This window comes from Ptychodera flava, chromosome 8 (genome assembly GCF_041260155.1).
Source record: "Ptychodera flava strain L36383 chromosome 8, AS_Pfla_20210202, whole genome shotgun sequence".
Taxonomy (NCBI): Eukaryota; Metazoa; Hemichordata; class Enteropneusta; family Ptychoderidae; genus Ptychodera; species Ptychodera flava.
The window spans coordinates 5,564,525-5,579,607 of NC_091935.1; the positions used below are offsets into that span (position 1 = coordinate 5,564,525).

Genomic DNA, 15,083 nt, shown 5'->3' on the forward strand with positions numbered 1-15,083 from the left:
AGAGACTACGTACAATACTATATATATATATAGAGAGAGAGAGAGAGAGAGGAGAGAGAGAGAGAGAGAGAGAGAGAGAGAGAGAGAGAGAGAGAGAGAGAGAGAGAGAGAGAGAGAGAGAGAGAGAGAGAGGAGAGAGGAGAGAGAGAGTGGATGAATAAATTTGCACACGTTACTGATCTGGTTGTATATTTTCTGTTTATTCTGTCGGTAGGTCTTCATCAGGTTGAAGATGACTACAAAAGGAAAATACAGACAAAAACAGAACAATGTAAGGCTAGTGTTGATCTTCATTAAATGCTGAACGTACTTTATAAGTTGAGTAAATTAGAAAGTTACAAAAGATATAGAGTATGACAATTCTTACCATTTATGTGTGGCTCAGTTGGAAAGTGGCAATTCAAAATTGGCGGTAATGGTTATTTATAGTGCCTGTCCGAGGGCGCTGTGAACAATTGTTATTTAAATTATTTGTCGACAAATTTGTCTATAGTACTACATATTTCATTATAACAATTTTAACAAATAATAATACAACATCGATACTTATTACAACAAGGGAATTATGAATGACTTTTTCCAAATGAAGCAGTTTCTACACGGTAGGAGAGATCAGGATTGTCCCTGTGAGGGTAATACTACGTTTAATTTATGCAAACAAAACGATTCAAATTCGATGAAACGGAACAATATACTGAAAGGTTCTTCTGGTGAAGATCCTAAAGTGGAAAAAGTCTGTGCAAATGCCTTGTTCAGCTTTGCTCTTGTACTGCTTGTCTTAGTACTAGCGCCTAAACTCATTTCGCCACATACTGGAAAAAACTAAGGTCAAATAGTAATAGTTCATAAACTAGGAAACACTATAAAGCGACACTGTATCATAGGAAACTGTAGCATTTCGTAGAACAAAAAGTAGGCTTGATTCCGTCATTTGCAACGAGGATCGTGCATGAGCGCCATCAGAAGAATAGTATCACTCATATCCGTATAGTCCTAAACTACAAGCGAAGTCTTCAACGTATTTGTGAACTCAAAATGATATGTTTCAGGTTTTGCAGTGTATAAAAGGCAAAGTTAAATTAGAAGATCATGCGATAATAACCGACGCTATGAAGGCCTAAACATTCTCATAAATTTGGTCTCACTGAATCTATAAGTGTTTACAGTTAGAAAACCAGCTTAAATGACACTGTCCCTTTACAATATTGGTCGGCACGGATCATAGAATGATAGAGGTTTTCAAAATGGTTAATATTCCCAGGAAATTAACGACCAAAACATTTTCAGTAAACAAGTTCGGTTACCATTAGGATTGAGGCCCTGAAGGGGGGTCCAAATGTTTCTATACTTTGGTGTGCCGATTCAGTTGAAACTATCAACTCATGAATGTTCAAAAACATGACTCATTAGGCATTTTCTTGACAAATCAGAGAATTTTACCTTCATTTTACTGCGTGTGAAGGTTTTCCCCAAGTATTGGGGGGACATTTCCTTCGTTATTGATACATATTTAGCTTTTTTTGGGGGAGGGGGTCAAAAAGGACATGGAATTTAGGAGAATTTCTCCGTGAAATAGTGACCGATTGGGCGGCATATACGCATACACCTTTCTTTGAGAGTACCCACTGGTGGATTAGGTTGAGACATGTCCGGTAGAACTAGATAGACGAGTCATTGGCGCTTCTTTAGGAACAGATGCAAGCCGTGTTTAGCTCGAAGGACTATCTCTGACATCGGTTCTGCAGGTTTGCTGCCATCCACCGAAAATTCAAAGTGGTGTAACAGCAGGGCGACCACAATCTTCAATTCACTCATAGCAAAGTTCTGACCGATACAATTCCTGTCAGAGAGAGAATATGCAACGAAATTGAAGGAATTAAATCAACAACCCCGCAAAATATTGAGAAAAAAATGGATGTTGACAACTAGGGAAGCGACAAATTTGAACTCTGGATGCAGTTATATCAAAGTAGACAACGTATAGTTGAATATGACCAGATTATCATTTATCAAAAGTTACGCATGTTCGAGTCGCTTACCGAGGAGATTATTACGAAAAAGGGAGGGAAAGTCATGTCTTCGGGCACGCTTTCGTACTTCGTCTTGAAGGAATGCATAGTCGGCAAGTAAAAAAAGATGACGTAATTTCCAGCACGTGACAGAAATATGCTCTCTGGACTAATATCAGGTCGTACAAAAAATAAATATCAGTGTTTTGTGGTCTTCAAAGGTTTGAGGATTAGTTGAGGACGGGAAGAAGGTAACATGGTAGAATGTACGACATTATGCATCCAAGCCAAACAGCAAAATTTTATTTATGAGGGGCGTTAAAATACTGTATTGTAAACCAATGATCGATATCAACCTATCAAATTCCATGGGGTAGAGAAATGCGAGTCAAAATGTAAGTAAGGGTTGAGGTCAAATAAAAGGTTTTGCTACTGATGCTTTCCCTTACGCTAGCACTTGTCAGATCAGAATATATTTGACCCGTTCGTGTCCTCAGATTGGGTTGTTTCATCCAAATATGTAGTGAATATTTGCCATGATAGTTTTATATTCTTGTAATGCTAGAGGGCATACAAGTGGATCTTTACAAATGTCTTTGCAACAAAACCACGTTCGTAACGTAACCAAGTGGTCGATTTTTGCTGGGAACGATGAATGAAAACATTCTCCTGCATGCGTGCTTTTAAATGAACTGGTATATTTTTTTTATTTTATAGTATTCTGCTCTTTACTTTCTTGTGTCTTTGCTAAGATGACTCACATATGTATATAGTACATACCTTGGACCAGCAGAAAACGGAATGAAGGCGTGTGGCGACCTTTTATTGACTTTTTCAGGTAGAAATCTTGACGGATCGTACACTTCCGGATTATCCCAGACATGACTGCTGTGATGCAGGTTGTAGATATTGATGCGAATGGGCAGGCCTATATTTGAGCAATAGGAGGATAAAAAGTTTGTGTAATATGCTCGTGCTAAGGATACGTCTCTCAAAGCATTTAAGGCAGCTCGCGCATCGAAAATGAAAACCTTAAACTTTTGCTCGAGCTTTCCTAAAGCAAACTTTCAGCCACTTTATTTCAAAGTCGAGAATGAGGAATCGGATGTCACAGTGCAATGCTTGTTAAGCGAAACTAATTTCGTAATAGTTACTGATATTTGAAATTCAAAATGGCTGTAATCCCTGTACTATCTCCATGAGTGAAAAATCGAATTCCCGATTTTCACAAAACTAAGGCGGTGAAAACTTAAAGTTCCTCAGTACGATGTTGGTGCATGGCAGATTAATTCTTCAAGCATTCAAATACCGTTACGGAGCCAATAAAGAAATGTATTGATAACACTTTTGCCGCTGTCCACTCAGAATTTCTCAGAGGGTTTCATTTATTATGTCTTCAATAGACATTTCTACTTCTTTTGCTCTGATTTTTTCTGAGACTTCATGGACCTACAAACTTTTCTTTTTCTTTTCAGGCACCTACTATGGTTTTGTGAATATCGGAATGCCAAAGTTAAGATTTTAACAGTTTCCAGAACTTTTTATTTTCTGACCTTTTTCAAGGGTTCTTCCATCCGGCAACTGTATTTGACGTGTTGTAATCCGGGTAATAAGGGGTACTGCGGGGGTTAGTCGAAGACTTTCCTTAATGCACATGGTTAGGTATGTCAGGTTGGCCAGGTCATTCCTGAAGACACAAACATGAATATCTTGTGAACAATATTCAGTTTTTCTCCGGTATAAAAAAGAATGCGCTTCGGGGACAGCTATTGGGACTGCAATTTTTATGATGCTTTTGTGGTCTACCACTTGTTTGGGCTCATTTTGAAGCTTTGGAAGTAATACGTTTTTCGCAGTCCTGTTTTTGGGAGATCAAAAATTTAATTACGCATAGAGATAACACAAATATTGTGGCCATTTTGAATTTCAAATATCGGCACATTTACAGTAATCCATTTCCACAGTTCCAGAACAGCACTATGGACACAAACTTTTATTAATTTTGAAAGGGTGTGGTTGAAAATTTCCTTGAGGAAAGTTTGAGCAAGAGTATACACTTTCAATTTGGAGGCACATATTACCTAACGTTGCCTTCATTAATAAATGTAGGCTTTATAAAGATCATTAGGGTACAAATAAAAACAATGAAAAATTCTTGATTGTACTCCAGGATTGCGAAGGTTTACTAAATCGTTGTGTAATAGTTATATTTCCGTACATTCCAAACTAACCATTCTAAATCCGTGCATCCTTTCCTGGAAAAAAGCTCATCAATTTCTTCCTGGCATACTTTCTGGTGTTCTGGGTTTCTGGCAAGGTTGTACAAACACCAAGCTATTCCACTGGCCGTGGTGTCATGCCCTTCAAACATAAATGTGTCCACTTCGTCCTTAATCTCTTGATGAGTCAGACCCTGGCCGTACTCATCCTATGAATAAATTACACACTCATCTAAAACAAGGTCGAAATACGTTTTCTCCCTTCTCATCCTGCCAATAATTTAGTATAAGCAATCGACGCAAAACATTTCGTTCTCTTTCAGTCCCACAAGAAATCAACTTGATTTGACATATAGCTTCAAAATTTAGCTTGATTTCAATGATGTCGACATCCAAACTCAAATGGCGTCTCCGTCTTTAGCAATGGACTAGAATTCATACATGTGGACCGATTTCAAGTATAAAATGTTCAACTTTAAGCAAAAACCTTGACCTTCACAGTACATGACCTGTCAAACTACAAATATTAGTAAAATATGAGGAGTGTAATACCTTGACAGAAAGTAGAATGTCCAGAAAATTGACATATTTTCTTCCCTCCACCTGGTTGGTCGCTTGATTTGTACCCAGTAACGACTTTCTCTTTCTGATGACGGCATTTGAATACGCATGCAGACTTTCAAGAGCCCGTCGAGACTGTCTACCGTCTGATGTTAGGTTGTAATAGATGAAGTCATTGTAGTGGAGTACATTGTACATCCGTTTGATAACCAAGACGGACAGCTCACTCACTGAGTTTATGTAAGGGTCCATCTTGCTAAAATGGAGGAAATGTCATTTCAATATAAATAGGGGCACCGAGAAGTGCCTGTGTTGAATGTGCGGATCTTAAAATTTCCTTTTGGTGACAGTTTAATAGCAAAAGATAGTAAAAGGAAGGAGCATCTCCACAAGGCTAGCACGTTCGCAAGTCAAAGATGCAGGTGCGAGCAGTGTTTGGATCGAAGTGTAAGGCCGAAGGTCAAACCTCGGTACTAATGGCTTTACACTAGTACCAAGGTTCGGCCTTTGGCCTTCGGTCTCACACTTCGATCCCAGGCCTTCGATCCGAGCAACGCTGCATGCATGCATCTGTGATGCAGCCCTGGTCCAGTGGCCTTGACCCTCGTATTCTTTATTAAATGTTAACTTTAATGTTTGAATCCAACATGCACTGATACATGTCAGAGAGGAGATTGGTTTGAACTAATTTTTCCATTGATTCAAAATTGTTTGAACGATTTGGTTCCTGTTCGTCCGCATCAGGAACGTGCCGCTTTAAAACTAAGCACTAACAATGTATGTGCTAGTATTTACGGTGTTCATTTACCTTTCGGTTTGACAGTGAATGTCTAAACCGAATATGCATTTCATCAGCGAATCCAGGGTAACCAGACTGGCATGGTGTGTGATTTCCACGGAACCTCTCTCACAAAGATGGGACAGCTTGTTCTGCAAGAGAAATAAAAAAGCAACTTTGCAAATTGTAGATATAATTCGCTTGAGTGCAAGGATTGGCACAATCAAGTGAAGGAATACCCGTCGTTTGAAATGTTTCAACCTCAAATCGTATTTGAAGCTGACAAAGTCTCGCTCAGATTACCCTTTACGTCGTGACAAAAACATCATTAAAAACACCCGAAGTGATCATCCAGAGGGAAGAAACTTCAATATCGTATGTACGTCTTCCTACTTGGTGGAAAATTCATACTTTCCGGAAAACGCCAAGAGCTGTATAGGGTATATACATTTACTGTTTCCTTTTTGTCTCGGAATATCCTTGAAGAGCCAATACCGGTAACCTGTTTTTCTATTTTGATTGTCATTACAAACAAGACATGCGTTTTATTTTTGCTCTTACTAAAGAATGTTGCAATTGAAGGGATTGTGAGGGTCGTGCCTTCTGAACGCATTCAAGTGTGTACTATTTGGCTCTCTCACAAGTTGGATTTTATAATGTAATTACAAATGACAGGCAATCGTGTATCACAAATAAGTCTGGAAAATGAAAATTGTGATAAATACATGTACAAGAAGTGACCTAAGTAAACAATAAATGCGGTTTTTTCATTAGAAGCCGGTAGCTGGCGAAATTAGACGGCTGCAACAGCATTTTCGTCTACTGGAATCTAAGGGAAATAATATTGAACCACAGACCCTCCGCCATTATGATTGAACCTGTTTTATCACCGTTGGTCTTTCTATTGGTGCATCAAAGTGAATCAGAATTTTTTTCGAAATTGACGTTGGAGTTGGGATACCCCCTCTCGACCTCTGAACCAGTAGGTTCTCGTTTCTAAATTTGAAAGCAGAACATATTTTCAGCGATTGTGTTTGTCAGGGTCATGAAAATTAATCATTGTCAATATCTTTTTCAAAATTGGCGAACAAGAGGAAGAGACCTTCTCTCGTACTTTGCACCCCCAAGTTAGTCCCCATGGTGACATTTTTGAAAACATCATATAATTTCAGACAAATATCTTCCTCAGATTGCGTGTAAGTCATGAAATTGTTATTTTTTAAAGCTCCATAAGCTGTATCGTTTCCCTGCACTTTCTGCATTGAATCCCAAACTCTAATTTAATGCCAAGTATTTAGCATATCAACGCAACTAATGTGATTATAATCTCCATTTTTATTGTTAAAAATTGTATTCAAGTCCGGACTAGAATTCATTTGTAAACAATAAACAATGATCACTACACACATACAAGCTGCGTTGACGAAGAGAATACTCAAAATTTCAGAATGACAAACGGATTAGGGTCAGACACGGTAGTTGATATACAGAAGCACAATACTGAAAAACTTGCCTCAAGTTACAGCTTATGTGCCTTTACATTGTCGGTAAAGTGGGGGATACCCTCTATTACTTGCCCTAAAAATAGGCTTGTTGTGTTCTCGGAAAAAAGAGCCTAATACAGCAATTGACTTTCCAGACTGCACCACTTGAAGGGTTCAAAATAGGTTAATTGTTTTTTCTCTTTGAAATGAAGGCATATTTGAGCAACTCTCTTTCTCAGATTGCTTCTTCGGCATCACATTGTATTAAAAAATAATTGCCATTGGACACTTGGAACACCCCCTTTTACCAAACGCCAAAACGACAAAGGCCCGCTTCTCTAAAGCCCATAATGTACACTTCTCCGCCTGAAAAAATCTGCTAAAACCTCTGTAATATAGAATAAAAGAAAATCAAAATCTAAGAAATTTAGGCTAAATCATAGCCCTACGTGCCGTGATTAAAATAATGTAACTGTCAGCGACTTACCACTAAAACCTTGGAACACTCATTAAATATCTTCGCATATGGTTTAAGTATCTCGAAATGAAAGCCTGGTGTCAAGAGTTTACGGTTTCTCGCCCACTTTGCCCCTGTACTTAAGAGCAATCCATCTCCAAGCCACAGTCTTACAGTGCCATATATCAAGTCATCTTTGGGTTCTGGAGGGAAAAAATGGAAAAGGGAAATGCACGTTTTACACTTTATTATATGCGTATCCCTGGATCATCAGCAATTCGCTGATTATCTTGTTCGATGATCATCTTGCAAAAAGTGTGAGCTGATGCAATTTTCTTGATCCCTCTCTACGTCACTGTCGTATGAAAGCACTTACCACTGAATTTTTACAATATTCCCTGTTCCTCCTTAAACACAGTTCAGGGATTGAAGAAGTCAGCTCCCCAGATCGTTGTATTAATCAGAGCTGATGATATTGTAACTTGTTTCAGTTCTATGTTAACAGTCTCTTTGGGAATACGATTTTGGGAAAAGACGTGAGGCACTAATCTCGAAGTCAGGCCCTCTGACCGCAAACAAATTAGCTTTTGCCAATGGTATATAGCGAATGATACAATTAACTGTGTACCTGCAGTTGACAAAATCTCTTTCACCGTCTCCGGGTGCCCACATTCAAAGTACGCATGGAACGGTCCGAGCCAGTAAGGATAACCATATTTGTACTTGTTCGTCCATTGTACTCGTTTGTCCAAGCCAGTTTTACCCGGATTCATCTATATGAATAAGTAATATGTCGTTAAGGCCTAATGCTGTTTCCTGGTGCATACAGGCTCCATCCGCCCTATAAAAACATAAATATGTTGTGGCTAAATGTTTAACCAAACGGGTCACTAGTCAACTGTGAGTACTATTTTCTTTTTCCCCCTTTCAATATAGTTCAAGCTTAACGGACAAATTCGACAAAAGCGGGCGGACGGAGTATAGGATTCAATTTGTTGCGAAGTTTGACAAGAGGAAGGCAAGTCATATCACGGTGAGACGGCCAGCGAGCGGTAGGAGTCTTTTGTCACGGGAAGATCATGCACTATGTATCGATTGGAAAATATTTCAGGTGGCGAGCCTGACAGCGGTCACTTTCAAAGCCTTTGGACGAGAGGGAATTTTTTCAAAGTAGATAGGGAAGCGTTTTACAGATAGCCTTCACATTTCCAAGTTTGATCTTGTCTGTAATACTTTAGAAAATGAGCAACATTTAAAAATATCTCAATTTTACAAGATCTCAGACTGCCTCTGAACTTGGTCGGATTCCAAACTTCTCTTGTGCTATACCCTCTCTTTTTTCGTGCGGATTGCCAAGTGTACATCTGTAATCACCGGGGAATCTGACCGATAAAAAAGTAGCCGAAAACAAACATGTATCTTTAGCCTTGCTACTGACAATCACACACGAAGATCAGTGACCTACTTCCTTGTATAGTATCTTGACGACTGAGAAATACATGTAAATGCAAATGAGTTGGCTTCTTTGATAAAGCGCAATTGACCCGCTGCAGTATGGAAAGGTGTGGTTATCTCCGACTCTCGCCATTGTATACAGGTCCGTACCTCCCATCCCGGTTAAAAACAACGTTCCTTACTTTAAGTTACGTCAAATGCCCGAAATCGGGTTAAATATTTAAAGGCCTACAAACTACACTGAAGCCTGTCTTTGCAGTCATCCTCTAGAGTGGCCCGTGACCAATCTAAAGTTATCGCCTTGTGTCAGTCCGTCTCCTGTCTCCTTGTCTCAGTCCACTTCTCCGCTACAAAGGTTTGACTTTCTGAGTTTGAGTGACGATTGAAAGTGAATATGGAGGCTGCATGCCTGAGTCCAACCTGCCCTCCACCCGGAAACGGCCACAGCCAATAAGAATGGCCATTGCCAATGGAGGACATGTCATAATGAGGTAATGTGCAGACGTTGTTGTTCGTTATACATTACCATTGCAACTTTGTTTAACAGTACAATTGGGTCTTACCAAATGCAGATGCCCAAACAACCAGTGCCTTGGCTCGCCAGGAAAATTCGCAAGAGCCTTCTCCAGCCGCCGTCGCTTGGAAAGAGCTCCTAGGAAAAATGTGACTATCTTACTCGCAATGGCGATGATAATGACGACAAATGCTGTCTTCACCAACATCATTACAGTGCTAGAAGGGTTGGGCTGACAGAAAAATTAGGAATGTTTCACCTATAGTTAATTCTGTCTCGACGCGAGTCGTGATACCCTTGGTGTGCGACTGGTACGCTGACGTTTCAGTGGCACAAGGTACAATGAGGGGTCAACTATGTCCCATTTACACTGCCCTGGCTGAAAGACCCCGGAGAAGTTTGCCTTACATATTTCTCCCATGTGACTAAATGTAAAACATGACAGAAAATCGTAGTCCACGGAATCTGCCAGTCGTTTTCCGGCTCTAATAAACCTCAACATTATGCAGGGTTATACACTCTATTAAATGGATCGCATTTAAATATACATTTTTTGCTTGTTTGCTATGTCTTCCTTTCTTTTCTTTGCTTTCCTTTTATTTTACTTCTTCATCCGTGACAGACACCTTACTGGATCGACCGACAACAAATGTGCCCAGTATGTACCATTATTAACACATTCTATATTTGTACAGTCAGTCAGCATCGTTATTGTCGAAAATTGAATTAAAGTCAGGACTAGAACTCATTTGTCAACAACAACAATAGTCATTAGACGTGTACTCGCTATATTGACAAGTAGAATACTCGGCATGCTAACATTCTATAGGGAGTTGGACAGGAAACATTTGATACACAGAAAAAAAGTATGACAAAAAGTTACAACAATTGTCCCTTAAATATCTTTACAGCTAATATAGCAAAGTCAGCAGTTCCATTAGGGCTCTCCACATATTTCAAACTTTAAGTTTTTTGAGAGGAGGAGGGGAGCGAAGTTCTCATTTTAGAAAGGGCAAGGGACATCGGGGAGAGGGTCACATTTATTTACATGATGGATCAACCTAAATTTCCTCGGGCCTACCCCTCATTACAACCGAAGGCTCCCTAATGCCTCTGAAAGAAAACCGTTCATAGTCACATCCACTCACTGTCACACAATGAATGATCCTTATGTTGCGAAATAATTGCTGAAAAAAGGTTACAGTATTCATTTTGAGTTCAATGTGTTTAACTTCAACAGTACCGATTCTGATTGTCGGGATGGGGTGGGGGTATTCCCAATGACAAAATGAAATTTATAGAGTAAGTTGTTTTCCAGAAGGTACTTTTCCAGTCAGTCAAATATTATTCTCACAATCACTTTACAAACAATGCGAGTAAGTGAAACTGGCTGATTGCTGACGGATGGATAAATCAAAGACATGAGCTAATTGAGCAGAAATCTGCTCAGCACCGTCTCTGACTAGACTTTTGATGGTAATTATCGGCCAGTTTTGCTTACAAGCATTGTTTGTAAAATGATGCAGGGAATAATATTTCACCAGTTGGAAGAGTATCTTCTGAAAAACAACTTACTCTATGAATTTCAGTCAGGATTTAGACCGGAGTACTCAACTGATTACTGCTTGATTAACATCACTGATTTCATTAAAGACCAAATTGACTAGGGAAAACGAATAGGGATGGTGCTTATTGACGTTCAGGAAGCATTTAATATCGTGGGTCATGGGATCCTATTAGATAAACTTATAGTGTTGGGCCTGAGTCAGGATGCTGTTTTTTTGGTTCAGATCTTATCAGACCGATAGACAGCAGGTGATTAATGTGAATGGTCATATGTCATCCTTTAATCAAATTATTTGTGGGGTGCCTCAAGGGTCTATACTTGGTCCCATTTTGTTTTCTAAATATACAAGTGACATATGTACTACTGTAAACTGTAAACTTCTTAAATTTTGCTGGAATATTGTCTTCACCTGTCGATTTAGTGATGTCAATGGAGGAAAGATGCTTATTAAAAAATTTTCCACAATACCTTTGTCAGATTCAAAATGTTTGACAAGGTCTATGCCAAATTTAACTTACCAGACACAGGAGGTAGTTTGTCGACAAGCTATTGTACCGAAGTACTGGTTAAATCTCTGTACAACTTTTGTTTTGTCAAAGCAGACTTCATTGCCTATGGCCAAGCCTGTATTGAACGTAAACCCATATTTTTTTAGAAGAGTTCCCAATGTTTTCAAGATTTTCCAAGTTCTTTGGTATTCTTTCCACAATAGACTGCAATTGGTGACTTTCCAATTGACTTGAAGAAATCGGATTTTGCTCGTTTGATAAGTCTGGAAGCCGAAACTGCCTAAATAGGCTTTCCTTCCCCTGGTTTTTTTTTCAGTTTCCGAAATAAACGATCCATTTCTTTCATACCGTGTAAAATTTCAGAGTTGATCCATTGCTCCGGCCTTTGTTTCAAAACAAATCTCTTTGATAAGGGCAATTCCGTCTACTACAGCTAAGAACAAAGATGTAAAACAAATCCACGCTTTATCGGCCTGGTCAAAGTCAATGACCTTATACTAATATTGATCTGTTTAAGAATTTCAGTGAATAAACCAGTGATATAACCTTTCATTGATCTTATTTTGACTGTTTTACAAATGTTTATGAATAAAATTGACCTTTATTGAACATGGGGGCATTCCATTTGTTAATGATAGTTAGCGTATGGGGGATGAAAGTGTCTTATGTTGAGGGATTTTTGTTAAAGTAATCCATTTGGATAGCACATAACCCTACACCTTCCTATGGGTGTACCTCGGGGGCTCTCGGGTTCTGATGTAGACACAACAAAAAAATGATTCCTGATACACATAATATTTGAAATCTTGTACCACTAGTGGTTAACATCGACACTATCCGAGTTTACAAAAGTCTGTTCACAAAGCGATTTTGTTACTGGCCGCGCCGGTTCACCTAACATCTGTGTACATGTAGGTTTACGGTGTTGACACTTTCAAGAACTTGTTCCTTGATTGCAAATCAAAATTTATTGCGGAAAGGGAAAGCTGTCACCAGTTGCCTTCCCTTTCCTGCTATCATTTGGATATTTTGATTCTACACAATAATTTGCCCTTTTCCTTTTCCTATAAGAAACCTTTGTTGACATTTTTGTTCTCGAACAGCTATGTCCACCGCCTTATCCGATCTTGACCTGGGAGGTTTCCCTGGGAGGTACTCCCATTGAAGGTGTATGGATATGTGCCGCAGAATGGTTCACCATTTCACAAAAACAATCATAAAAATATGGCCACTTTTCATTAAAAAAACTAAACAGTGGTCAGTGATTATGACAAAGGAATGTCTAAACACTTCAAGAAAACCCTGAAAAAGCCCCCCCCCCCCGATTTGTCAAGAAAATCAAAACAAAAGGCAATATTTTTGCAATATTTTACTCAGTATTACAGGCCACCAGCCTTTTTTACAAAACATGGAAAATATATACAAGGGAATACATACGTGGAGCTAATACAGAGTTGCACCATCTCATTAAGGAGGCATCTTCCGGAGTAAGATGTCAATCAATCTAAAACAGTACAATAAATAATTTGACAGATTTATTAGGGTGTGAGAGTTTTGGGAATTAATTGATCTTTTGAATTGGTTTAGATGTTTTGTAGTAACATTCAGGTATAAATGTTATTTCCATCCAGGTGAAGTTTTTCAGATGTAAGTGCTTTGACTTTATTTTCAGACTCTTCGCAGGTTTCATTTCTTGCCTGATAGATACCATAGAATGAAAGATTATTACGATTTCATTTGTCCTTTGACATTATCAAGTTCATGTATAGTAATGTCCCCATTCCGTCTCTCAGATGTTTGTTTTCTTCCGCTAGTCTCGTAGTTTCTTCTTGAGTTTGGTGAAATTGATTTCGAAGGCTTGTTACTTCATCTTTTAGTTCACCAACTTTCGCGTACGCGTCCTAAATAGATGTGCATGTATCAATTTGACTTTCAGGTCCGTTTTTACTTCACGTATTTCTCGACAAACTTACATCATCCAAGTCACCAGACGGTTCGCTTACATTTGAATTGGACCTAAGTTCCTGTTGTTCCCATATAGTCTGTTAGTTTTATTGGGCGTGGTTTTGGAGGGTCGGGATTGAGTTCAACATCGCCATAGATTACATACAAACGTAGAATGAACACTGATGCATTACCTTGCGTTTCTCTGTACGCCATTGTTTCCGAACGTCGGTTGAATTCAATGAAGTTGGCACTACTGGTGAACGAAGCCGAAAAGTTGTAATCCGTCGAGATCATTGATGGAAGGGACTCGGCTTTAGATAGTATAAAGGCAATCAGGAAGGTCAAGTCAATGACGAGCATGGTAAACGTCATTATGTAGGCGAGGTCCAAAGCAAGTGGCCATTTGGTGCGGTTAGTCTTGCAGTAGCTGTCTTTACCAAGGCACCGCCAAGATTTAGTAAGGTAGTGTTCAGAATTTATTTCCGAGGGGGCCTGGAGGATTTTCAGGGGAGGCCAACCATTTTTCCCTAGAAATATTAGGGGAGCAGACAAAAATGCAATCTTTCGGGGGCTAAGGACAAAGCACATCAGTTAAATGTTTGCCCAGAAGTCTTGATATATAAAATTATTCATGGCTGTCAAAAATATTTGCTGAAAAATTTAAAAATTTGCTAGCTCCTACGTGGTTGATTTTCTAATAATTCTGTATGTGCATCCAGAAGATCATGTGCATCAGTACTATGGTTCAGATTGTTGAAATATTGACCATAGCATCCTGTGTACGCAAGAAATGTGCTATAGTTCAAGCTCAGAGTGTATGAATCGAGGAGCATTGTGGGTAGGCTCACACATTGTGTAATGATACTTATACTTTAGAATCCCATGCGGTTTGATTTGTATGATCAAGGATTTCTCAGTGACGGCTGGCAGAAAGGGCCAAAAAACAAATTAACATGTTTTGTTTCCTGTCATCTGAAAACATGTGCATCATGGCTATTTAATGTGAAATATGCATGCTCTGTCAACTTTGAAAAATATGTTCTGGTGAAAAACTGTGAACTTTGACATATCTAGGGTTATCTGAATTATGAACATTGTGAATTGTGAATGGAACTAGCAGAAATATAACATGTACATTATGTGGATTCATGTTGTGGAAAGGTGTTCTGTTCAACAAAGGTTCTGAAATATTCCTCAGGATTGTTGCTTTCAGTGGTAGCCACTTTGTTTTATGGCAACCAAATTGGAAAAAAAGAAAAGAAAACACTAGTTGGATTTCCCCAATTTTCACCGTGAGTTTGCAAGTTATTCAGCATCATCAGATGAAAATATATGCTGGACTTTGCATCTAACATCTCACTTTCAATAAATATCTGGAGACCTGCAAATTGTGTACATTAAACTTCAAAGATAGATATCACTTTGCCAATATTATGTGCTCCGACAATTTCTAGCTGAATTATGTGCTTGTCTCTGTGTGTATCAGTGAGAAAACTTACATTGTAGTCATGTTTATTTACACAAATTGCACTGTTAAAAGTACAGAGAGGATTTGCGTGGTACCCCAGAATGAAAGTATAAAA

The 15,083-nt window shown here is 38.9% G+C and overlaps 1 protein-coding gene across 1 annotated transcript; it reads right to left on the minus strand.

Annotated features, from left to right (window-relative positions):
- Window positions 1–814: 814 nt before the first annotated feature.
- Window positions 815–9,767, minus strand: LOC139138274 (cytochrome P450 4F12-like). The gene is made up of 9 exons (XM_070706582.1): window positions 9,527–9,767; window positions 8,137–8,281; window positions 7,539–7,711; window positions 5,598–5,719; window positions 4,781–5,045; window positions 4,241–4,437; window positions 3,563–3,696; window positions 2,790–2,937; window positions 815–1,840 (listed from the first exon to the last, which is right to left on the minus strand). Exons 1-9 carry the CDS (start codon window positions 9,686–9,688, stop codon window positions 1,672–1,674), a joined length of 1,515 nt encoding a protein of 504 aa, XP_070562683.1. The 5' UTR covers window positions 9,689–9,767; the 3' UTR covers window positions 815–1,671.
- Between the last annotated feature and the right edge of the window lie 5,316 nt (window positions 9,768–15,083).